The 27037-nt window shown below is 43.5% G+C and overlaps 1 protein-coding gene across 3 annotated transcripts in view; it reads left to right on the top strand.

Moving 5' to 3' along the window:
- Nucleotides 1-27037, top strand: part of EP400 (E1A binding protein p400) — a 3509270-nt gene that overhangs the window by 682036 nt on the left and 2800197 nt on the right. For all 3 annotated transcript variants that reach the window (XM_044065578.1, XM_044065569.1, XM_044065563.1), the window contains one exon: nucleotides 3967-4152. In XM_044065578.1, coding sequence (XP_043921513.1) covers nucleotides 3967-4152 — 186 coding nt within the window. The remainder of the gene's footprint in view (nucleotides 1-3966; nucleotides 4153-27037) is intronic.

Below are 27037 nucleotides of genomic sequence, written 5' to 3'. Positions count from 1 at the left end.
GAATCTCCAGCTGACACAAGCATCCTCCAAAAGGGTTTCACAGAGACGGATGCTTGGTGCCAGAGCCACGGCCTCAAGCTAAATGCTAAAAAGTGCATAGTCATCCCCTTTGGGAAAAACAAGGTGCCCAAAAATTACCACAAAGGTGGTAATCCATTAAGTACGGAAGAAGTAATTAGAGATTTAGGGACCAACGTAGATAGTAATCTCTCCTTTGATAATCACGTTGCCAAAGTGGTTAGAAAGACCTTTTATATAGCCCACCTTATCATGAAAGGGTTCGCATCTAGATCAAGAGAGGTCATTGTGCCCCTCTACTCGTCACTCATCAGGCCCATAATTGAATACAATGCCCCTTTTGGGATGTACCTTACCCGACACCTGCAGCAACTGGAGAGACCCCAAAAGTACCTCACCAAGAGGATCATGGGCTACAAACAGATGTCCTATGCAGCTAGACTAAAGAAACTCCAGCTCTACTCAGTTGCTTACCGCCTACACAGAGGCAATCTATGCCTGACGTACAAAGTCATGTCAAACCCAGAATTAATGGAAATGCTCCACCTCAAAAAATCCAAGTCCCTTAGAGCTACATGCTCCAGGGACCTAAACCTCAGCACAAAAATAAATAGGACATGCTGGAGGGACAGATTCATTTCCCCGAGGCTCCCCTCACTCTGGAATAGAATCCCAATTCATGTTAGACATAGCCCCTCGCTGACCCTCTTCAAGTGAAATTTGGACGCGTGGATGGGAAATCACAAATTCACCCCTGGGATCTCTCCTGTGTCCCTGCTAGACAGAGGCACAGTAAACTAATCTTAAAAGAGTACCTTCTGTGACCTACTTTACAGAGGCACAGTAGGCTATTCAAATAGGGAGGGCGGAAGCCAAATACACTCTGGCTAGGCTTATAAATGCTCTAGGGCAGATAGCCTAGTATCTACCTATGAACCTAAGTGTACACAACCTTACTTTTCTGTTGATGCACTTGGCTATATTTACAGAATTAGAACATTAAAGAGCAGATTATTTCAGCATTGATGGTTGAATATCTGAAAGGGTGCATTTGTCATTGGGTAGTTGTGTATACTAAGGTGCAATCAAGTAACATTTGCATACAAAAACAGATTAATCGATCAGGTGCCCACTTCCTGAAGAATGTTTTATGCATTCACATAATGAGTCTCTTTGTGTGTTGATTGTGAAATATATCGTATGTGTTGAACATTTTTGTGTGGCTCGAATTGCACAGACTTTCATTAAGTGCAGAGCATGCACATTGTGTATTGCAGTACTGCTCTGTTTAGGGTTTCATTGCTTGTCTTTATTCCATAAGCAGACTTGTGATCATGGTGACTGGCATAAAAATAGCACTGCTTTTTAAATGAAGAGATGAGCGCAAATTGCATTATTTGGGAACATTTCTACAGTGTTGATAAAATGTTTTTTATTAATTTTTTTTTTTTTTACCTTTTTGTATAATTATACGTGGCCGTACAAGTCCAGGTGAAACAAACGCCACAGGAAAGCATCCTTGAAAAGTGAAGCAGATGCTTAGTGAAACTGCCTCTTAACTGACAATATAATGAAGAATACATAATAGCTGGCAAACAATTTGTTCTGATTTACAGTGTACATAGCAAACCCGTTCCATACATTAAATACTTGTCATGGTTTAATTCCACAGTTAGTTACTGTTGTCATTGTGGTTCCATTGCATCTTCAGTGTATATCATGTTTGTAGTCATCCATCAGAAATAACTGCACTTATTAGAAGAACATACTGTTACAAGAACATTCTTGCTTTCACACTTACTCATGAAGCCAGACTGAAAAATGTGTGCATTTCAAATGATATAGTATATGCATTTAAACGGCAGTTGTAGTGCACAGCTACAGTTGTTTAAAGGAATTTTAAAGCACTTCTGTATTCCAGTCCTGAAGAGAGATATGTTTTAAAAGAAGCTAGACAAGGTGTATTTATAAAACAGTGTAAACTGTGTGAATGATAGATACTACTGTAATGTGACCGAGGGTATTATGAAATTTCATGTGGTAGCATAAGTCATCTTTACAGCCTCTTTCTTCCTAAGGATTTTGCATGGGTGATGTATTTCACTGGTAAACTTGTGTAACTGTTTTTTTTTTCTTGAGTTGTGTTGTAATAATGTGTGGTAAAGCTTGCACATTGTTACTGTCCTCCTTAGAAGACATGGGCATTTTGTAAAATCAGTGGTGATGCTTTGTATGAACAGGTAAAGCAGATAAACTCTGAATGGTCAGACCTCTTGTAGTTACAGTTACTGTTTATAGTGTATTGTTAACATTTGTATGTACACCATGTCAGTGAGAGTGTAAATGCTGTGATTTATTGCCCCACTGTTACTAACTTTATTAATTATAGAGCTACATGTACTTTATTCCTATGTAATGTCACCATTGGGATAGTGCGGGGTGCATCTTTAAACTTGAATGGACAGGTTCCCAAACAATAATCCACTAAGAATGGAAGATGAATTTAGGGAAAGTTTTAATAAATTTAGTTGTAGAGGATATAATATGGATAATTTAAGAGTTAGTTTGAATAAAGTTAAGAAAAATGTAAAATATGGTGGAAGTAAGAGTGGAATGAAGAAGAGTGATAGTACTTATTTTGTTTCAATTATTCAGTATTATCTAAAAATATTGTAGAACAAGTAAAATACAGTTGGGATGTAGTAAAAAGAGAAGTGGATTTTTTGAGTAATAAAAAATTGAGTTTTTCTTATAGAAGGGGAAGGAGTATTAAAGATTTTATAGTTCACAGTAGATTTAGTATGCCAAAAATACAAATGGTTAAGTCAGTAGAACAATTGGAGACGGTGGTTTGTGGTAAATGTAGTATTTGCAAATATGTAGTGAAAGATTTTGATAAAATTAATGGTGTTCCATTCTTTACGAATGGAACATTTAATTGTAAAACAGTGGGAGTTGTATATGGCATGAAATGTCTTTGTAATAAATTTTATGTAGGGGAAACAGAGAACATTTGCTTGCAGAATTAAAGAGCATGTTGGCGATATTAAAAATAATAAACAAACTAGTCCCATAGCATTGCACTTTAATAAATATCATAATGGTAACCCTGAGGGATTGGTAGTAACTGTTTTAGAAAGTGTAATGAGAAGTGAGTATTTGAGTGAACAACAAATTAAGTGTATGTTAAGAAAAAAGAAACATGTTTGATTTTAAACCCTATCGGGTTAAATTATGATTGTTCATGGAAAAGTTTATTGTAATAATTTATTGTAGTTGATTTAGTCAATATTTTATGCATAGTGTAGAAATTTTGGATATTGTCTCTTTATGTATTAATTGATTGATTGTGTGGGTGTGTTGTATCTGTGTATAAATGTGAGTATGTATGATATTAGAAATTTCTTACTCTGTTAAAGGCAAGTTTGCCGAGGCGCTAGAGAATTCATTTGTATTTTATGCTGAAAAAAGTTGCTGAAATAGTTTTTTAAAATAAATTTTTGCATCACTGGTAATTGGATATATTTTTTGTGGTGAAGAAGAACATCTTTTGTGCATCTTTATTGTGGTTTTACAACAAAGGTTCCCAAACAAGTTTAAGTCCTTAAATGCATCCCCGTGCTGATGTCACCAAGCGACAACAGTCAGCTGACACTGGTGAAGGGGTTTATGAAGAATCAAAACAGGTATATTTTGAATAATAGGATGGAAAATGCATCATGGCATTGTGTGCACCACATACTGTGTTACAGAAGGTGAGTAACAAACTGTAAGAGCACCCTTTAACAAAAGGTTTATAAATTTGCTAATAGAATTCGGAAGTGTGAGCAAGACCACCTGTCTAGTGATGTTCTTAGAATGTGTATGATTTCAGAGAAATTGTCCTGCAGTTAACCACCTCTCAACTAATACGTTATCTGACATGTCTTCCTTTCCTTTTATTTAAAGGAAAACCAGGTACACCAGCGAATATCTGAACTTAGAAAAGAAGGGCTTTGGTCCCTGCGGAGATTGCCAAAGGTTCAGGAGCCTCCCCGCCCCAAATCTCAGTGGGATTATGTCTTGGAAGAAATGCAATGGATGGCAGCAGACTTTGCCCAGGAAAGAAGATGGAAGATGGGCATTGCCAAAAAGGTGAGTTTATCAGGTTTACAGTTCAGTAACAGTCTGCATTCTAATATCAAAGCCACCTGTAGTATGACTTGCGGTGATTAGTGAGGCTTTTGAGTTAATACCAGAAACTTAAAAGGAAATAAAGCTTGGTATTATACTTATTTTCTCTGTGGAGATGAGTTTTACCCAAGTCACAGTTCCATCTATCCTTTGAAATCTTTTGCACTTTGTTCCATACTAGCCTTCCATGTTCCCCTGTTTCATTACATGTTCATCCATTTTTCCGAGCTATTTGAGAGAAAGAAAAAAAAGCGCTATAAAGCAAAGGAGTTTCCATCTTGGTCATAGGTTAATTTTACAACATACTGGCCTTCAAGACGTTTAAATGCTGTAACCCTTCAGAGGCTGTTTTGTACTTGACATGTACAAGTCAAGGTTATTTTAAGGGAGAAAAATATATTAACTGACTTCTGATTATAAACATATGCTTATTCTTTGTTTTAGAAGTATTGTGTAATGTGTTGTATTATTAAGTTCTTTTATATGTGCTGCTGTTTTCCCAGCAGTATGCTCCAGTCATAAATTTGAAAGTAAAAGTAGATCAGATATTAATTGCCTTTAAACCCGATAGAAAGCTTCTTAGTGAGCTGTCAGAAATAGTGTAATAGTTCCTGAACTGTGAGTAATGCATGTGTTCCATCACCGATTTTTGTCTTAAGGAATTATGTATATCTTTTCTAGATGTTTTGACTTGTTCAAAGGCTAAAAAATGCAGCATTGTTTTCAGTAAAGAGTTTGGATCTAGGTAGACGATGAGGTAATTGGAGTGGCTTGACATGCCTTATTAGAATTCAGTGTACTCAGTTTGGTTTCTGACTTGGTTAGACATGCCAGCTGAAACTGAAATTGCCTGTTGTCCCTTGATCTTTAATGAAGGTAGTGATGCTTTATGATTTCAGCATTTGTTTTATAATCGTATGTTGTTTTTGCCAGCTGTCAAGATGCTACTTTACTGACATTAAACATGAAGATGTTATTGCTTCAGCAGATATTTTTCAAACACTTCACTTGGAGAACTTTGACATCTTTCTGAAGTAATGGCTACCCAGTTTGCAGTTATAAACATATTTAGTTATTCATAACCCAGTTTTGATTTTATTTAAAAAGAATTTTATAAAAAGAAGTGGTTGAAGTACAAAAGCCTTTTGGGATGCCGCTGGTAATACCTGTCAGGATAGACAAGCAACACCTCACCCTCACCCTGACTGCTTGTGTCCTGTTGCTTTAACCAGTGATGTGAAGTTTGTTTCATTTGATCTTCAAGCTGTGGGAATACGGATCCAGAACGGATCTGACTCTGATGTATTTTCCAGCATCAGATCCATGCTCCTACTGTATCCATAATGCCCCCGTCTCCCTCCTATGCCCAGATCTCGTTTGCTGTGCATTCTGTCAGCATCATGGTCTGTTAGCTCCAAGTTCTTGGTAAGTGAAGGTGTATATTTTTTGGTCTTCCTTCTTCCTTTTCACCCTTCCTCACTAATTTTCTCCACTTCTGTGTCCTACCTGTTCCTCGTGCTTAGGCATCGGTTCTCTAGTACAAAAGAAAGTCCCCTTTCCTTCCTATCTCTTCTTTCCTGTCTAGTAAGTGTGTATGTATGTGCGCGTGTGTGCTTGGTTTCAGTCTGCCTTGGTTGAAACGCCCAAACCAGGCTTTTGGAAATGTGCTGAGTGCGGCCATAAGCTCCCCCCTTCCATTCGCCACATACTGTGTGTTTTCTGTCTGGGAGTGCCATACCTGGACACCTCCTGTTTGATCTGTGCGGGCTTCGACCCCCGTGCATTGATTGACAGGAGGAAAAAATTTATCTTGAAAGGCTTCCTTCCTCCACCTTCCTCAGAGGCCTCTGCTTTTTCTTCTTCCTCCGCCCTGGCCCCTGGGATTCGACCTCCTCCAAGAAGGCCGGGGACGGGGAGTAGCACCATCATAAGGAGCTTTATAGGCTCTGTAAGTGGTCCTCTGACCACGCTTCCTCAGCCGATCCCCTGTCTAAATCCCACCCGGATCCCAGAGCGGAGGTCTCTTGGGGCCGATCCCCATTATCAGCCTCGTCCTGGCGCCTCTCCAGGCCCGTATCTCTAGCTTCCTCCATCCAGTCCACCCGCAGTCTTTATGAAGATGAGGTGGCCAGGATGATGTGGAAGTTCATCCAGACCCAGATCCAGATGTGAGTCTTGCCTGCCCCCTCCCCCTCCAGGGCTGGGAGCATGCAGTCCCCCTTTCTCCCCATTGCTTCTTTTCTTATCCGACACCTGACTTCGGAGTCTTTGGGTCCGAGGCTTCTTGGCAGGTACGGGTCGGTGCCGATGGTACCAGATGCCTCGAACGCCAACCATTGCCCTGAGTGGCTCTGCTCAGACCAGTGAAGAGTCGTAGTCTTGGCACAAGACCAGAGAGGATGGAGTCAGCTTTGAGGTTTTCAGAGTCGGCCCTTCCAATAGGAGTCTCAGTGCATGGAGGCACTGATCCGGCTCTCCCGTCTACACAGAGGGTTAAGGATCCTGTTCCTAAAATCTGATTTTGAAGAGGCTATATCTAGTCCCAAAACACATTCAAGTACATCATCTTTGGCATCTTTTTCTAAGACCAAGAAATGGACTCAGACTATGCCAACAGTGTCATCGTAACCACCAACTAAAATCTTGAAGATTCCTAGGGTTCCGGCAACTCCTTTGAAAGCTGGAATTCAAGCTGGACAGTCTTTGGCATCAGTGGTGCCAGCTGCTGCACCGACTTTTGATGCAAAGTGCTTCATCATCCCATCCGACTAAGTCGGTACCAGCATCAACCTTAGACACCTCATCTTCGGTTCCAGCTAAATCCATGGAACCGAAGACTACTTCTTCATTTATGTCTCACAATCCAGATACTCCCCTACTATTGATCCATTTGCAGACTGTCCTAGCCCCTTTTTTGGAAAGACGTCCACCAAGATCTCCATCACAATGCTTGATTCAGTCCTGCAAGTGTCTGTCTGAATCCGGTATTACTAGACTGGTTGGATCAGCTCCTTATGGCGAGGTGACTTCCTCCTTCCACGGTTCCTAGCCAGGTTAGCTCTGGAACCTTACCTTCCTCCATACAGTTGTTAGTTCCTCCTTCAATTCCATTTGAACTTTTGGAGTCCCTGGTGCCGACCTTTCCAGATCGGACTGTTTCTGTGCCAGTCAGAACTCCTTCTCCGACACTGATAGTTGCCCTGAGTTCCTCCGGTGTGTCGGATCTGGAGAACTCCTGGGGTCGAGGCTTTTCTTTGCTGGTTCCAAGGGGTAGTGTTCAACTTCTATGCTTTCCAGAGCCTTCCATGCCCCTTGGTACTTCCACATATGTAAGTTTGACCCTGGCTTCAGCTTTGGAAGTTTCCTCCTTGGTGTGGGGTGAGACCATGGTTCAGAAGGAGTCTAGTTTGGTTCCGGGCTTCCATCCCTCTGTGGATAGGCCTGCCTTCCAGGCCATGGAGAGGGTGTTGTCCATTTCTGACAAATCTGTGCCTTCCCTATCGCACCAGTCATCTTGCCCAGCTCCTAGACCGGAGCTTCCTTCAGTTTCTTTCCTGGGATAGAGGGCGCAAAAGTCTCAGGACCCGACCACTGTGGCTCTGGCATCTTTGGATACCTCTCTGAAGCACCCCACCAAAGAAGTACCTTCGGAAAAAAAGTGCAAGAGGAAGCACTTAGACTCCCCTGAAGAGTCCTTCACAGAAGATACCGATTTTGATCACGGGGAAGCTTCCCCCAAGCCACCCCCTGAAGATGTTTCCTTCAGGGACATCCTAGAAATCCTTAAACAGAGGGGTGGCTGGACTTCCTTCCAACCTTCCACAGACAAATCTGTATTCGTAGAGGCTTTTCATGTCCAACCTTCTACTTCTTGGATCTCTCTGCCCACTGGTGATCTTAAGTTGATTGCTCAGCGGGCTTGGACATTATCTAACTCCATAGAGCCGATCCCATAGAGACTCGACTGTATTCTTTCTGCTCCTGAAGATCAGCAACATTGGGCCAAGGCTGTTCCAATAGACGCCATGGTGGTAGCAGCAGCCACCTTGAAGGAACTTGCTGATGAAAGTCCTTCTATCCATCCTCCTAACAAGGAGTCTAGGACGATGGATAGATATGGGAAGCACATTTACGACCTTCATCCTTGGGTGTTTGAACTACATGGTACATTTCACCAGGCTTCAGAGAGATCTGATTAAAGACCTGTCAGATACTCTTTCAGGAGCAGTAGCTGAGGGAGTTTGAGACAAAGTAGCTTCTCAGCTTGATACCCTGGAATCTATCTTTAACTGGTCCATGAGGCTAATTGCTGATGCTGCTGAAGGGATGACTAACAACGGGTTCAGGCATAGTGCTCAGGAGACATGCCTGGATGCAACTCTGCGATTTTGTTGAGCCATTTAAGTTGTCTTTTGTTAATGTTCCATTTGACGGAACTTCCCTGTTTGGTCCCAAGGTTAGAGAGACATTAGCCAGATGTGAGAAAGATGGAAAGACCATTTCTGCCATGGGTGTACACTTCTCCACTCCTCAATGACCCTATTCCAGGAACCATAGAAGTGGGAAGTTATGGTTCAAAAAGACCCAAGGACCTGTCCAAGACTCGCGTGGCAATGACCCCCCCCTCCCCCAGGGCAGAGGTGGAAGTAATAATGAAAGACACCATTCCAGGTGCAAAAAATGGCCCGCAGAACCGGGGTTCTAGGGACTTCTTCCCCAGAAACTCCTTCTGGAGGCAGTCGGTTGTCGATTATCCCTGCACCAATCTGCCTGGCTGACAATAACATCGGGCAAATGAGTGTAGAGGATTATTACCAGAGGCTACAAATCCCCTTCCAGATGCAAAAAATGGCCCGCAGAACCGGGGTTCCAGGGACTTCTTCCCTAGAAACTCCTTCTGGAAGCAGTCAGGGGTCGATTATCCCTGCACCAATCTGCCTGGCTGACAATAACATTGGGCAAATGGGTGTAGAGGATTGTTACCAGAGGCTACAAAATCCCCTTTTTAGAAAATCCAAAATGTCCATGGAAAATCAGGGAGGCTGCAGTTTTATGAATCCAAAAATTGCTCGACAAAAGAGTCATCCAAACAGTCCCACCAGACCAGATAGAATCCAGAATTTACTCAAGATTCTTTTCAGTGTCAAAGAAAATAGGGTACTGGAGACCAAATCGGTTCAACAAACCAAATTCCGGATGGTCAAGATTCAGTCTGTACTTTATTTCTTGGAAAAAGACAATTGGATGTGCTCCATAGATCTCCAGGAAGCGTATTACCATAAAAAATGGACAAATGCTCCAGGATATGCTCCTGGAAACTATCGCCCCATAAGTCTCACTGGCTTGGTCTGCAAAGCTATGGAAAGGATCATCATGGACCTTATAAATAAAGATATTGGGGACCTGCAGACACTGGATCCTACCCAGTTTGGCTTTGTTAAGGGCAGATCCTGCCTCTTGAACCTGGTCGAAGGCCATTGACAAGGGGAAGGTGGTCCACACAGCCTACCTGGACCTCGCAAAAGCCTTTGATACAATACCCCACTCGGGCATTATAGATAATCTCACCAACTTAAATATAAACCCCTATGTCACTAGATGGATTGCAAACTGGCTCAAGGACAGAACCCACATGGTTAGAATAGCTGGAGCCATGTCAGACTCCAAACCAGTTACAAGTGGCGTCCCACAAGGCTCAGTCCTGGGACCTCTCTTGTTCGGTATATATTTCTCGGAGGTACAGGCCAACATGGAAGGACTGTGGCTGAACAAGTTCGCAGATGACTGCAAACTGGGCGCCATAATAGACTCTCCAGCCGACACAAGCATCCTCCAAAGGGGCCTCATAGAAACAGACAACTGGTACCAGAGCCATGGCCTCAAGCTAAACGCCAAAAAGTGTATAGTCATCCCCTTTGGCAAAAACAAAGTGCCCACAAATTACCACATAGGTGGTAATCCATTAAGTACAGAAGAAGTAATTAGGGACCTGGGGACCCAAGTTGATAGCAATCTCTCATTTGACAACCACGTGGCCAAAGTTGTTAGAAAAACATGTTATATAGCCCACCTAATCATGAAGGGATTCACATCTAGATCAGGGGAGGTCATTGTGCCTCTTTACTCATCCCTCATCAGGCCCATAATTGAGTACAATGCCCCTTTTGGGATGTACCTTACCAGACATCTGCAGCAACTAGAAAGACCCCAAAAGTACCTCACCAAGAGGATCAAGGGGCTCAAACAGATGCTGTATGCTGCCCGGTTAAAGAAACTCCAGCTCTACTCAGTGGCATACCGCCTGCTCAGTGGCGATCTGTGCCTGATGTATAAAGCCATGTCCAACCCGGAATTAATGGACATGCTGCACCTCAGAAAATCCAAATCCCATCGAGCTACGCGCTCGAGGGACTTGAACCTCAGCACTGAAATAAATAGGACATGCTGGAGGGACAGATTCATAACCCAGAGTCTCCCTTCACTCTGGAATAAAATCCCAGTCCAGGTTAGGCAGAGTCCCTCATTGACTCTCTTCAAGAGGAATCTTGATGAGTGGATGGGAGATCGTAGGTTTACCCCGGGTATCACTTCTGTGTCGCTGTTAGACAGAGGCACAGTATACTAACCTTGAAAAAGGGCATAGCAAAATTAATTTAATATGGGTGGCGACAGCCATACACACTCTGGCTAGGCTTATAAATGCCCTAGGGCAGATAGCCTAGTATGAACCTATGAACCTATGAGATTCTTGCACTTCCTGCTGGGGGCCAGTCACTACCAGATCAGAGCCCTGCTCTTTAGGTCTCACTACAGCCCCTAAATTGTTCACCAAATGCATGGCAGTGGTAGCAGCCCACCTCAGACTGCTAGGATTTTGAGTGTTTCCATATTTAGATGGCTGTCTCCTTACAGCTTCCACCAGGCGTCAACGTCAAAAGGCCGAGGATTATTCTCTACATCTTTGTTCCATATTAGGAATATTGGTGTATTATGAAAAGCTCCATTTAGAACCATCCCAACAGCTCGAATTCATAGGAACTGCTCTAAATGCCCTAACTGGCATTGCGTGACTTCCCCTAGAAAAGACTCCAGAGAATCATATCACAAGTCAGCAAGATCATTTGGAAATGGACAATGTCAGAGAGACTAATTATACAGGCTCTAGGGTCAATAGCAGCCTTCGTCAGTCTAGTTCCTGGCCAGATATCACGTGAATTCTTCATTGGCTTTTAGCCTCACAGTGGTCCCCAGTGAGTCAACCAATGTCCTATCTTGTTAAGATCACCAATCAGTATAAAGAAGACCTGAATTGGTGGCTACAATTGGAAGACATTTTGTTCAGCCAAATCTTTACCCTTCTGTAACCCCAAGCCATAGTGACCACGGATGCATCCCAGCTGGGGGGGGGGCATTATCTGGAAAACACAGTCCAAAGCAGTTGGTCCCGGCTAGAGGCCAATTTGCATTTCAGTATTCTGGAGATGAGGCCAGTGCTTTTAGTGTTGCAGGGATTTCAAGATGCCCTTCCTTCGGGAACGATTGCAATTCAAACGGACATGACGGTTGTCTGGTACATCACCAAACAAGGGGGAACCAGATCATACCCTTTTTGTCAAGACGTGCTTGGCGTATGGCAAAGGACAGTTTCATTAGACCGCACGCACATTCCGGGGAGATGCAAAGCGATAGCGGGCAAGCAGAGGTGAACCTTTCTTCTGCCTCACGGGTGGTCTCTGAATCCAGTGGTGGCGGAAAAAGGATTCTGCCTTTGGGGCCAACCTTGCTGCGACCTCATCACCTCCCCTCTGAAAAAGAAGTGAAGCAGTTACTTGGCCCTGATGCACCCACCTGGGAGTCCCCCAGAGACTCTCTTCTCCACAGTTGGCCACTCAGTCTGTTGTACGCCTTTCCTCTGACTCCACTGATGTCTCAGTTTCTAAAGAAAGCCAACAGGTTGAAGAACAGTATAATTCTCATTGCCGTGTTCTGGCCTCGAAAGGTCTGGTTTCCCTTCTTGTGGTCTTATCTACTTCAGAAACCATGGGTGCTGGACCCAGCTCCAGACCTACTATCCCACCCGGAAGGGCTAGTTCATCCGAACATACAGCACCTCAAGTTCACTGCGTGGCTTCCCCAGTTCCCATGATAGCCAGTCATCCCTCCCTGTCCTATCTAGTCCAATGCATTGTTCTAGCCTACCATAAATGTTCAGTTAGAAAACTGTACCACGGCAAGTGTCAGAACTTTACCAGATGGTGACTAGACTGTAATCTTGATCCTTACTCAGCGCTAGGTAAAGTTTTGCATGTTTTGGCTTTACTCCTTTGAGGCAGGTGCTTCAGCATCCACCATTAGGGTGCATCTGGCTCCTATTTCTAACTTCCGTGTTGAGTGCAGTGGCTCATCCCTTGTGTCTCATAAACTTTGTAAAGCCTTTTTGAAGGGAAATTTAATGGTTAGACTACCGTACAAGGAACCTTCTGCACCTTGGGACTTGAATTGGTTTCTCATTTTTCCCCCTTTTGTGCCATTAGCCAGTTGTGACATAAAATTCTTGTCTTGGAAAACTCTATTTTTAATAGCCATTACCTTTGCCAGGAGAATATCTGAAATACAGTGCAAAGCTTCCCACTTAGTCTTTCACAAAGGTAATGTCTCTCTTGGGGACAAATTCCTCCTTTCTTCCTAAGGTTGTTTCAGAGTCAAACATCAATCATTTTTTACTTCTCCCAGTTTTTTTCCCAATTTTTCTAACACAGAAGAGTACTGTCTACATTTAATTGATGTTCACAGACAGTTACCTTTCTATCTTCACAGAATTAAGGAAGAAAATCTGACCGGCTGTTCTTTTCTCTTTTTTCATTTACGTTAGGAAGACCAGTGTCTAAAGTCACTCTGGCTAAATGGCTTAAAGACTGTATTACCTTTGTTTATGACAAAAAAGGCATCCATCCACCAGGAACTATTAAAGCTCATTCAACAAGAGCTATAACACCATTTATTTATTTAATTTATTTGTGTTTTGTCATTTGTTAACCGGGTTAGTCCAACTGAACCAGTGGTCCTTTTTCAGTGGAGACCCAAGGAGAAAAGCTCCAGACAGTTATTACAAAGTTAAAAAAAGGAAAACATCTGATAATCAAAGTTTTATGCAAACATTACAATATTGTGCATAGCATGCAGTACAAAACTTTTTAAATCAACAAATTGAGAAAGAGATGCAAATGAGACAGAACACTTGCAATAGGTGGGTGTTAAAAGTGTGAGAGGTGATAAGATGGGATTTAAGTGGGATCATTGCAGTGACAGGTGTTGGCATTTAGGAGAAAAGTTTTAAGTTCGGATTTGAAGAGATTTGTAAGAAATGATTCAGATGTTAAGGGTGAGTTTATTCCATGCATGGGAAATACTATATTTGTAAAGAAGTTTACCAATGTTTTTGTTTGGTTTATAGGTGTCCAGAAGGAGCTGGTCAGAGCTGCAGAGAGTTCTGGGAGAGGTGTAATGTGATATTAGTGAGGTGAGGGCAGGATAGGAATGAGGTTTTAAGAGCAGAGTACGAGTCATTTGCAGCTAGGAGTGAAGCAGGTGCTGGGGGGGGGGGGGGGAGTCAAGCCACTGGACTTGATTTAGTGCATGGCAGTGATGAGATTTTGTAGAGTTGGTTACTAGCAAGTCTTGCTACTCTATAGTATGATTGACAGAGTTTAGCCAAAAGGGTAGATTGTAGATGTGAATTGATGGGGGAGGCATAAAGTAGACATGGAAGTAGGAAGGCCTGTGATAGCTTCTGCCTAGCGTCGCGGGCTAGGTATTTTTTATGTCTGTAGAGTAGGCTGAGTTGTTGATTGGTCTTTTTGATACAGTGCTGAATATGGGTATCAGATTTTAATTGGTCATCGGTAATAGCACCAAGAAGTTTAGTATGTGGGTCCGGTTGTTTGATGGTATTGTCGAGAGAAGAAATAGTAAAGGTTATTTTGAGGTTAGAGAGGGTTTTTAGTAAAAAGAGTAGTAGCTTTGTTTTTTTGGGGAATTTAGAATTAGTTGGTTGTCGGCTAGCCATTTTTCTATAGATAGGAAGCTATGTTGAGTAGTAAAGAGAAGGTTAGAGAAACTGTCAGAGTAGGTAATAATGGTAGAGTCATCCGCATATTGTGTCAGGGAGGGTACTGTACAGGAAGTATGCAGTTGGTTTGTGAAAGTGTTAGAGTAGAGAGCCAAGAATCGAACCTTGAGGCACTCCAGTTTGGATTGGTAAGTAAGGGGAGCAGGTAGCCTGCCATCTTACTGAGTGTTGTGTATTAGTGAGATAGCTAGTGAACCATTTAATAGTAGAGGGAGATAAGTTGAGTTGTGATAGTTTATCAAGAAGTTTGGAGTGTGATATGGTATCTAATGCTTTAGAAAGGTCAAGAAAGAGGCAAGAAACCAGTAAATTTTTGTCCATGGCTTTGGCAACGGTTTGAGTAAAGGACAGTAGGGCAGTAGATGTACTGTGATGGGGGTCTGAAGCCATGTTGCATAGGAGTTAGGAGGTTATTATCTAGAAGATACTTAATAAGCTGTCTATGAATAGATTTTTCAAGGAGTTTAGATAACGGCGAGAGGATAGTAATAGGTCTGTAGGTGAATGGTTCATTGCTGTTGTGCCTCTTGTGTAATGGAGTGATAAGGAATGATTTTCACAGTATTTCATGCCAAAGCTTCTTTAGATGATGTTTGTGCAGCAGCAACCTGGGCATCTCCTCACACCTTTATTATGCATTACAAATTACACCTGGTCTTTAGGAGTCGCACATCTCTTGGCTCTATGGTGCTCAGGAATATTCTGCCATGAAACCTTCTGGCTCGATGGTGCTCAGGAATATTCTAACATGAAACCTCCCAAGATTCTGGTAGCTAGGGACTGAGTCGCACAGTCAAGGATTAAGTAAAGATTGACAACATCAGATAAAGAAGTTATGTCTTGTCATACCATCCCATCTGTGCTGTCAATCTTCACAAATCCTTGACAATCCCCCCCCCCTCCTTCCCCTTGCCTTTAGAACTCTTGGCGAATTGTATCTTCTCAAAGACTGGCCTGTGTAATCTTGACTCGGATATAGCCTCATATTCCATGTTCTTCTGGTCTGTCACTATCCTTTGCAAACTCAATCTGAGGTGATTTGGTGAGGAGCATTGTGGGTCGAGCTTAGCTCAAGAGATTTGGAAGGTACGAGCTAGAATAATGGGCAAGCTGGCTCCAACCCCACAGTTAAGGATTAGTGAATATCGATAACACAGATGGAATGTTGTGGTAAGATAACTTCTTTTTTTAGCTGCGTCGGTGAGAACGTTTTTGGCTGTATAAAGCATCCCTAGATTTTAATGAGTTTTTCTTAAGGAATTTTGTATATGCAGGTTGACTGCAAGGTTATCGTCCACTATCACCCTTAATAATTTCCTCTGAGAAGTGACTTCACTGGTTGTATTATCAAGAGAGAGAGAAAACTTAAAATTTTGTTTTTTCCTGACAAAGGGATTTAGGGAAGAAGTAGTAGTTTGGTCCTTTTTTTTTGGGTTGAGCATAAGTTGAGATGTTCTTCGTGTTTCACTGTTGCAGTCATCACATTTGGGTTATCCCTGCCAGGGTAGCCCTCGGCCGGCCCGAATACCAGAGACTTAGTATTTCTGTGTTGGTTGCTGTCGCTTGAGGACTGACGTCAGGTTGTCAGTGGTATAAAGTAAGGCAGCTGATGCCATTACATCAGTCTTTCTTGCCATGGAGACCGAAGCAGAAGCAGTTCCCATGAGTGCTAATCAGCCGCTACCTGTGTTTTCGTTTCCGAATTGAAGTTGGTCTTAAGTACCTCGTTGGGATCCTTTTTTCTTGCGCTAACCAATGTCAGAAAAAGTTAATAATTGTCTCTCCTCTGGAAAGCAAATACCGCACCAAGGCTTCCACTCTTACTGCGTCACATGTCTAGGCCCAGACCAAGACGTCCCCCGTTGTCTCTTCTGTGCTTTGTTTAACGCCAGAACTATCCGTCATCAGCCCTTATTGTAGCCAGATGTTTTCATTTACAGTCCTCGAATACCGATATGGCTTCGGTAAGCTATCCGACAACAGAGCTTCTGAAAAAACGTAAAGGTAAAGCCAGAAATGGAATGCACAGGTCCAAACCTTCCGACAAGCTAGTTGTCAGTCCTCCGGTACTCTGTGAGGTAGATGTTCTTCGTGTTTCATTGCTGCAGTCATCACATTTGAGTTATCTGCTTGCAGTAGCCCTCAGTCGGCCTGATTATCAAAGTCTTGGGTCCTGCGTCAGTTGCTGTCTCATCTTCCATGACGTCAGGTAGTCAGGGGTATAAAACATGCAGCCGATGCCATTTTATCAGTCTTTCTTGTCATGCGGTGCCAGAAGCAGTTCGCAAGTGCCAGTCGGCCGACTCCTGAAATTTTCATTTTTGAGTTTCAGAACCAAAGTCTTCAACTAAAGCTAAGTACCCCATTGGGGAAATTTTTCTTGCTCTAAACTGATGTCAGTAAAAGTTAATACTTGTATTTCGTGTGGAAAGCAAATACCTCATAAAGATTTTCATTCCTACTGTATTCCTTGCCTAGGCCCTGACCACAACGTACCTCGCTGTTGGTTTTGTGCCTTATTTAAATGAACTGTTCGTCGTCGGTATATTTATGATTCTAAATATTTTGGTACTCTGTTCAATTACCCAGATATGGCTTTGGTAAGCCATCTGACTACCGACATTCCGAAAAAACACAAAGATAAAGACAGAGACAGGCCGCGTAGGTCCAAAGCTGCTGACGACGCTTCTCCTAAGCTAGTCTTCAGTTCACCGGTACTCCGTGAGGCACTTTCGCAGCCCCTGATAACTGCTACTTCAGATTCGCAGGCCTCTACTGAGACCCATTCGGAGACCGGTATGCCGCGAGATGCTTCAACTGTAGAACCTGCGGATGTATCTACCTTGGATGGATCCGGAGCAGCTGTGCAGGCACCGGCTTCTGAGGGTGTACTCAGGCCTACTGACTTGCATATTAAACCGACGCCATCTTCTTCTTAAAGGCCTAAAACTCGATCCATGCCTAAAAAAACCGACGCCCAGACCGCATGGTCAGGCCTCTATGCCTAAAAAACAAATGATAAGAATGGCTGAAGACCTTTTTACTTTAATCAGGGGAAGCCAACATTCCCCCTCTAAGAGACCTAGGACTGAATTTGCATATGATTCTTTTGATCAGGATTCTGAAATTTCTGTTTTCTCTGATGACCAGGATTTACCCTTATCTACCTATAAGGATTCTGAAGCAGAGGACTCTATTCCCTCTGCTTCCCCTCCAGAGGATTTCTTTGTTGAACCTTGCATACTCTTAGGAAGCATTTCCACTGGGAAAGCCAGGATTACTCTGATTCTAAAGAGGCTTAGGGATTTCTTACTCCTGCCCCAGCACAGACATTTAGCTATCCCCCTCTATTGGGCATTGTTGATGCCTTTTCGTAATTTAGCTTGGCCCCTGACTCCTTACCTCCTCCTCCCAGAAAACATAGATATTACAGGGTTTCTGACTCTCACAAATTCCTCTTTAAAAATCCTACTGCTGATCCTGAGACCATTTTACAGGGACCCAAGGGCATTAAGGCTACTACTGCCAAAAATCCTACCCCCTCTGATAGAGACTCCAAGGCACTGGATAGATGGGGTAAGAAGGTGTACACTTTTGCAACCTTGACCATTAGGGCCTTAAACTGCTAGTTTCAGATGTTAAAGTATCAGCAGCATATTATTGGATTGCTTAAACAGAAAATTATGTTGATTCCTGACTCTGCTGAAAATAAGGATTTACAGGATTGAATGCATTCTGCTGAACAAGTTTGAAAACATACTTTGCAATGTGGTTTTGATTCACTAGAGGCAACTTGCAGGGCTGCAGTTACTGGGTCTGTACTTAGGAGGCATGCTTGGCTTAAGGAGCAGTCTTTGCCAGATCATGTTAAAACTAAATTGCTGGATGCTCCCTTAAACCAGGACCACCTGTTTGGCAACAAAGCAGTAGTAGTACTTAAAAATGTGGAGGAAAAAGCTAAATCTATGCAAACTGTTAAAGATTTCCTGCAAGTACAGCCTCCAAGATTAAGTAGGCATTGGCCGTCTAAGAATTAGTCCTTTTCTGCCTCTTCCAGGCCTTCTCAGTCCAAACCCAGAACCAGCCTAGTACCCAGGCTTCAGTCCTAAGGTACGCTCAGAACTAAGCAGTGGGGGGCTCCTACTTCCAAAGCAGGGAGTAGTAAGACTCCACCCTATGGTAAACTGTAACAATGACTTAACTTTAAAACTTCCAAGCCCTTCTCAGCTGACTGCTCCTTTAGGGGGAAAGATTGCTCTGCAGGCATAAAACTGGGAACTCATTACCCAGGACAAATGGGTTTTAAATATAGTTTCCCAAGGATACAGATTCCACTTCCACACTTTACCAACCCCAAACGGTTGGCCAGATCTACCCCCAAATCAGTGGGCAGAGGCTGAAAAGCAAGTTCTCTCTCTCTTAAGTATAAGGGCTATTCAAACTGTCCCAGAAGAGGAAAGGGGACAAGGTTTCTACTCAAGACTTTTCCTGGTGCCCAGAAAAGGCTACAACTGGTATCCTATCCTGGATCTCTCTATCCTAAACACTTTTTTGGTGATCCCAGAATTCAAGATGCTAACTCTTCACCAGTTGCTTCCTATGCTAGCCAAGGATGCCTGGTTGGCAACACTGGATTTAAAGGAAGCCTGCCTGCACATCCCAATCAGGGAATCTTACAGAAGATACCTACGCTTCAACGCAGGCTACATGCACTATCAGTTTTCTGCACTGCCCTTTAGTGTATCTACTGCACCCAGGGTATTCACAAAGTGCCTAGTTCCAGTCATTGCATTTTGAAGGCAAAGAAATATTAAAATATAACCATACTTGGACGTTTGTCTAATTCAGGCAGAAAGCCAGGACATACTTTTGAATCATCTGGCGTTTGTACAAAAGGGGCTAACTTCTCTGGGGTACACCGTAAACAAAAAGAAATCACATCTTGTACCCTGCCAACGAATTGTATTCTTGGGAGCAAGCTTGAACACAACTTCCCACATGTCTTTCCTCACGCCAGAGAAACAAGTTCATTTGACAGCTTACTTCAAACTAATGGCCACAAAGACTCTGCTATCTGTAAGACAAATACGGCAAGCCTTGGGGTTCATGGCCTTCTGCATTCTCCTAATTCCATATGCAAGACTGCATATGAGGAAACTACAGTGGTATCTAAAAAGCCTGTGGTGTCACCATCATCAGGATCTAGAAGCAATGATTCCTATCATACCTTGCCTACAGTTAGAGTTCCTTTGGTGGGCAGAGGCCTGTCACCAAAACAAGGGACTGCCATTCACTCTACCCCCTGCCGTCCAAACCCTAGCAACAGATGCATCAGACAATGCATGGGGGGCTCACTTGGCAGGGATGTGCATTCAGGGTAAATGGAACCCAAGTCAAACACACCTGCATATCAATCAAAAAGAAACAGCTGTACAGAATGCTCTGACAGCCTTCAAGGACCACATTCTTCCAGGACAATTAATGGTAAAGACGGACAACACCACTGTATGTGGTACATAAACAAGCAGGGGGGAACCCACTCGTACCCTCTCTGCAGACTAGCCATGGTTCTGTGGAATACAGCCTTGAGCTACCAAGTGTACCTACAGACTCAATTTCTGCCAGGAAAGCTAAATACACTGGCAGATGAACTAAGCAGAAATCTCATGGACCCACACGAGTGGAAACTGGAACCAAAGACATCCAACATGCTGATTAAACAAATGGGGGAGCCCAGATATAGACCTGTTTGCCCCCCCCCAAACTACCAATTGGACAAATTCTGCACAAGGACTCCCCGCAGGCAAGCTTGGAAAGTAGATGCCCTCTCCTTCACCTGGAAAAATCTATCAGTTTATGCCTTTCCTCCTCTGCCTCTCCTCTCCAAGGTACTAATAAATATCAAACAGGACAAACCAAGGATGATACTGATTGCACCAGACTGGCAACACCAACACTGGTACCCCTTCTTGAGCAGTGTGTCACGGGTCTATATTAGAACATTGAAGTTTCACAACTTCGAATGTTCTAATATTGACCTCTATTCAGCGAATGCTGAAAATAGCAAAGCTGCTGAACACTGAATTTCTTCCTAGGGAAGGAATTCAGTTGGCCGTTCCTGTGGCTTTGCTATATTCAGCACTGTGGCGGAAAGTTACGGGTCGGGATCAGGTAAGTGTGCGATTTTTTGGACGTGAGGGTAGGGTGGGGTAGGTGAGTTAGGGCGCGGGTGAGGTGTGTGCGCGATAGTGACGGACCTTAGGGTTAGGGGTTTTGTTAAGGTATGTGGATAGCTAGTGGTGTGTGTACAGTTTAGTGTAGGGCTAGATGTAGGATTTTAGGTGTATGTGTGTGGATTCCTGTTTGTTTGGTGTGTGTGTGTGTGTGTGTGTGTGTGTGTGTGTGTGTGTGTGTGTGTGTGTGTGTGTGTGTGTGTGTGTGTGTGTGTGTCTTGGAAAAAAAAATTGCTCTTCTGCATGTTTGATGCTGTAAGCGTTCGCTGAATAGGGGTCGATATTTGAACATTCGACGTTTTAAAAAGTCGATGTTGTAATGTACACCCATGTGTCACTGCTGGCACCATGGCACCTGCCTCAGACCACTACTCTGCTGTCCCAACAGGAGGCCCAGATTCTGCACCCTCAGCTTCAAACCCTGAACCTGGCAGCCTGGCTAATTACCTGATCTCTCCATTACCATCCCTCAGTAAACAAGTGTTGGATGTCATTCAGGAGGCCTAGTACTAGAAAATCTTATGCTGGAAAATGGAAAAGATTGTGTTCCTGGAGCCAAACTCAGGGGATGGACACAACAGCACCCAATTTAATTTACCTCAGATTCTTCAATACTTAACTGAGATGCTTCACAAGGGCCTTTCTTTTTCTTCCATCAAAATTCATGCTTCAGCCATTTCAGCTCATTAAAACACAGAACCACCCCTCTTCTTTCATCCACTGCTCAAGCAGTTCCTCAGAGGGGCCAAAAACTTAAACTACCCAGGAGAGGCCCAACTCCATGCTGGGACCTTAACTTTGTATTGGAAAAACTCACTCTATCTCCTTTTGAGCCAGCTGCAAGTGCAGAGTTGAAATTCCTTTCTTGGAAAACAGCTTTCCTTTTAACCATCACTTCAGCTAGAAGGATGTCTGAATTACAGGCCCTTACGGCAGTAGAGCCTTTCATCATCTTTCATGCAGACAGGGTGTCCCTCAAAACCAATCCCTCTTTCATGCCTAAGGTAGTATCCAGTGTGGCTCTTAATCAGTCTATTCATTTGCCAACCTTCTTTGCTAATCCACAGAAAAAAAGGGGAATGTATACTGCGCTCCTTAGATGTGTAGACACAACTTAGATTTAATTTGGACAGGACTAAACCTCTCAGGAAATCTGAACAGCTGCTAGTGGCATTTGCTGCAGCGACAGAGGGGAAGGCCATTTCATAGCAAACCCTTTCTAAATGGATAGGCCATTGCATTCATTTCTGCTATAAGCACCATGGGAAACCTATCCCACAGGGGATAAGATCGCATTCAACCAGGGCTGCATCTACCTCTACAGCCTTTCTCAGAGATGCCCCTACCAGGGACATCCTAGAAGTTGCTACCTGGAGTTCTGTACATACATTCACCAAGCATTACCATTAGCCAATTTTCTCTATATCCAGGGCTGGCTTTGCCACTGCAGTCTTGCAGGGCCTTATCGCTGGTCCTAATGCCATCTAATTTCCTCCTCCCATCCTTAGCTTTGAGAATCTATCCAATGTGATGACTGCAACAATGGAGCACGAAGAACATAGTACAGATGTTCTTCGTGTTTCACTGTTGCAGTCATTACATTTGGGTAATCTGCTGGCAGGTTGCTCTCAATCAGCCTGGTTAACAAAGTCTTGGGTCCTGCGTCGGTTGCTGTCCCTTCTTCCATGACGTCAGGTCGTCAGGGGTATAAAACATGCAGCCAACGTCATTACATCAGTCTTTCTTGCCGTGCAATGTCTGAAGCAGAAACAGTTCGCAAGTGCCGGTCATCCGACTCCTGAAATTTTTGTTTTCGAGTTTCAGAATGGAAGTCTTCAACTTAAAGCCAATTTCCCCGTTGGGGAAACTTTTTCTTGCTCCTTACGATGTCAGTAAAAGTTAATAATTGCATTACTTGTGGAAAGCAAATACCTCATAAAGATTTTCATTTGTACTGTATTCCTTGCCTAGGTCCTGACCATGATGTACCTTGTTGTCAGTTTTGTGCTTTATGTAATCAGCGCACTATCCGTCGTCGGTACATTTTTGCCTCTAAATATTTCGGTTCTTGGTTTAATTGTCCAGAAATAACATTGGTTAGTCATCCGACTACCGGGATTTCGAAAAAACGCACGTCTAGGTCCAAAACTGCTGATGACGCTTCTCCTAAGCCAGTCGCCAGTTTGCCGGTACTCAGTGAGGTGCTTTCGCAGCCCCTGATGCATGCTATTTCTGACTCGCAGGCCTCTACTGAGACCCATTCGGAGTGTATGCCGCGAGATGCTTCACCTATGGAACCAGCGGATGTCTGTACTTTGGATGGGTCCAAAGTTGCTGTGCAGGCACCAGCTTCTGAGGGTGTATTCAGGCCTACAGACTTGCATATTAAATCAACTCCACCTTCAATACTAAGGCCTAAATCTCGATCTATGTCTTAAAAACCGACGCACAGGCCACATGTTCAGGCCCCTATGCCTAAAAAACAAATGATCAAAATGGCTAAAGATCTAATTACTCTAATCAGGGGTAGTCAAGCCCCCCCCCCCCTTCTAAGAGGCCTAGGGCTGAGCTTGACTATGAATCTTCTGATCAGGACTCTGTTTCTTCTGACTCTTCTAATGACCTGGATTTGACAATACCTAATTATGAGGATTCTGATGCAGAGGATTCCATTCCCTCTGCCCCCCGAGGACGTTTCTTTTGCGGAAACTTTAAATACCATAAGGGAGCATTTCCACTGGGAAAGTCAGGACTTTTCTGATTCTAAAATGAGGCTTAGGGATTTCCTTCTACATCAACATAGGCCTTTGACTATATAGGTTTATCTGCTGTACTAGACATTGTTGTGTTTTTGGAATCCAGTATGGCCCCTGATTCCCTGCCTCCGGCTCCTAGTAAACCTGACAGATACTACAGGGTTCCTGAATCCTACAAGTTCCTTTTCAAAAATCCTGTTGCAGATGCAGAAACCATTTCTTAGGGGCCCAAGAGCATTAAAGCTTGAACTGCTAAAAATCCTACCCCTTCTGATAGAGACTCCAGGGTGCTGGATAGATGGGGTAAAAAGGTTTATACTTCTGCAACCTTGGCAATCAGGGCTTTAAACTGCCAATTTCATATGTTAAAATATCAACAGCATATTATTGGACTGCTTAAACATTAAATTGTTGATTTCTGACTGTGTGAAAAATAAAGATTTACAGGATATATTGCATTCTGCTGAACAAGTTGGAAAACCTACTTTGCAATGTAGTTTGATTCTTTAGAGGTCTCTTGCAGGGCTGCTGTTACTGGGTCTGTGCTTAGAAGGCATGCTTGGCTAAAGGTGCAATCTCTGCCTGATCACATTAAAGCAAAATTGTTGGATGCTCCTTTAAGTCAGGACTGCATGTTTGGCAGTAAGGCTGAAGAATTTCTAAAAAAAGATGGAAGATAAAGCTAAATCTATGCAAACTGTTAAAGATTTCTTACAAGTGCAACCTCCAAGATTTAGTAGGCACTGGCCTACTAAGATTTGGTCCTTTCCAGCTCCTTCCAGATCCTTTCAAGCTAAACCCAGACACACCAAACCCTCCAGGTTTCAGTCCCAGGGGACTCTCAGAACTAAACAATGGGGAGGGGGGCTCCACTTCCAAATCTGGAATTAAGAAGACATCCCTTTATGGTAAACAGTCTCAATAGCTTTCTTTTAAAATTACTAAGCACTTACCTTTTAGCCGCCCCTTTGGGTGGAAAGATTGCTCTTCATGCAAAAAACTGGGAACTCATAACCCAGGACAGATGGGTTTTAAATATAGTGTCCCAGGGATACAGTTTCATTTCTACACGTTGCCAACACCAAACTGGTGGCCAGACCTGCCCCTAAATCAGTGGGCAGAGGCTCAAAAACAAGTATTTTCCCTCTTAATCATGGGGACTATTCATCCGGTACCAGGAGAGGAAAAGGGACAAGGGTTCTATTCCAGGCTTTTCCTGGTACCCAGAAAAGACAAATCATGCCATCCAATTCTGGACCTGTCCACTCTAAACACCTTTCTGGACATTCCAAAATTCAAGATGCTGACTCTTCACCAGTTATTTCCTATGCTAGGCAGAGATGCCTGGTTGGCAACTCTAGATTTAAAAGAGTCATACCTGCACATCCCAATCAGGGAATCTTGCAGAAGATACCTACGCTTCAAAGCAGGCTACTTGCATTATCAGTTCTCTGCACTGCCCTTTGGCTTGTCTATTGCGCCCAGGGTATTCACCAAGTGCCTGGCTCCAGTAATTGCATTTTGCAGGCAAAGAAATATTCAAATATATCCATACCTGGACGATTGTCTAATTCAGGCAGAAAACCAGGGCATACTTCTAAATCATCTGGCGTTTGTAAAAATAGGTTCTAACTTGTCTGGGGTACATCATAAACGAAAAGAAGTCACAACTGGTACCCTCTTAACAGGTTACATTCCTGGGTGCAAGCTTGAATACAACTGCCCAGATGGCTTTCCTCACAGCAGAGAAGCAAATTCATTTGGTAACTTCATACAGCTGGCCACAAAAACCCTACTATCTGCAAGACAAATACTGCAAGCCTTGGGGTTCATGGCCTCCTGCATTCTTCTAATTCCATATGCAAGACTGCATATGAGGAAACTACAGTGATACTTAAAAAGTCTGTGGAGTCATCATTGTCACAGCCTGGAGTTCCTATGGTGGGCAGATGTCTGCCACCAAAACAAGGAAATGCCATTCACACTACCCCCTGCCGCCCAAACCCTAACTACAGATGCATCAGACTATGCATGGGGGGATCACCTGGCAGGGAAGTGCATTCAGGGCAAATGGAACCCAAATCAAATGCACCTACATATCAATCAAAAAGAAATGTTAGCTGTACAGAATGCTCTGACAGCCTTCAAAGACTACATTCTTCCAGGACAACTAATGATAAAGACGGACAACACCATGGTTATGTGGTACATAAACAAACAAGGGGGTGCACATTCCTACCCCCTGTGCAGACTAGCCATGGCATTGTGGAACACTGCCTTGAGCTACCAAGTGCACCTACAAGCTCGTTTCCTGACACTGGCTCATTTCCTGAATACACTGGCAGACGGACTAAGGAGAAATCTCATGAACCCACACGAGTGGAAACCGGAACCACGGATTTTCAACATTTTGACAGGCAAATGGAGGAGCCCAGACATCTATTTGCCTCCCCCCAGAACTACCAGTTGGACAAATTTTGCACAAGGACTCCCCACAAAAAAGCCTGGAAAGTGGATGCTCTGTCCTTCAGCTGGAAAAAAGCTATCATTCTACACTTTTCCCTTTCTGCCTCTGCTCTCCAAAGTTCTGCTAAAAGTCAAACAGGACAAACCAAGAATGATTTTGATTGCTCCAGACTGGCCACTCCAACACTGGTACCCACTCCTACGCAGTGTGTCACAAATATCTGCATGGCACCTGCCTCAGACACCTTCCTTGCTGTCTCAGCAAGAGAACCAAATTTTGCACCCTCAGCTTCCAACTTTGAACCTTGCAGTTTGGCTAATCACTTAAATTCACCCTTAGCATCCCTCAGCAAACCTGTGATGGATGTCATCTTGGAGGCGAGAAGACCTAGTACTAGAAAATCTTATTCTGACAAATGGGAAGGATTCTGTGCCTGGAACCAGTCTTTAGGGATGAGCACAGCAGCGCCCAGTTTACCTTAGATTTTGCAGTACTTAACTGAGATGCTTCACAATGGCCTGTCTTTTTCCTCTATTAAAATTCACGCTTCAGCTATTTCGGCTCACTGTAACACAGAACCACCCCTCTTTTCTCATCCCCTGCTCAAGCAGTATCTCAGAGGGGCAAAGAACTTGAGACCACCCAGGAGAGTTCCTACCCCTGCCTGGGACCTTAAATTTGTTTTAGAGAAGCTCACTCTACCTCCTTTCGAGCCAGCTGCTACTGCAGACTTAAAATTACTTTCTTGGAAAACAGCCTTCCTTTTAGCAATCACATCAGCTAGAAAGATATCTGAATTATAGGCCCTTATGGCAGTGGAGCCTTTCATCATCTTTCATGCGAACAGGGCATCTCTGAGGACCAATCCATCCTTCATGCTCAAAGTAGTTTCCAGTGTGGCTCTTAATCAGTCCATTCATTTGCCAACCCTCTTTCCCAATCCACACAACAAAGAGGAATGGATTCTGCATTCCTTGGACGTACACAGACAACTTAAATTCTGCTTGGACAGAACTAAGTTTCAAAGAAAATCTGAACAGTTGCTAGTAGCATTTGTTGCTGGGGCAGGGGAAGGCTATTTCAAAACTAACCATTTCTAAATGGATAAGCCATTGCATTCATTTCTGCTATAAGCACAATGGAAAACCTATCCCCCAGGTGATCAGATCTCACTCCACCAGGGCTGCATCTACTTCGGCAGCCTTTCTCAGAGGTGTTCCCACCATGGATATTCTAGAAGCTGCTACCTGGAGTTCTGTAC

This window comes from Protopterus annectens, chromosome 1.part0 (assembly GCF_019279795.1).
Source record: "Protopterus annectens isolate FY-2018-M chromosome 1.part0, PAN1.0, whole genome shotgun sequence".
In the NCBI taxonomy this organism is placed as follows: Eukaryota; Metazoa; Chordata; order Ceratodontiformes; family Protopteridae; genus Protopterus; species Protopterus annectens.
The sequence above is the reverse complement of the archived record's forward strand: the minus strand, read 5'-3'. Positions and strand labels throughout refer to the sequence as shown.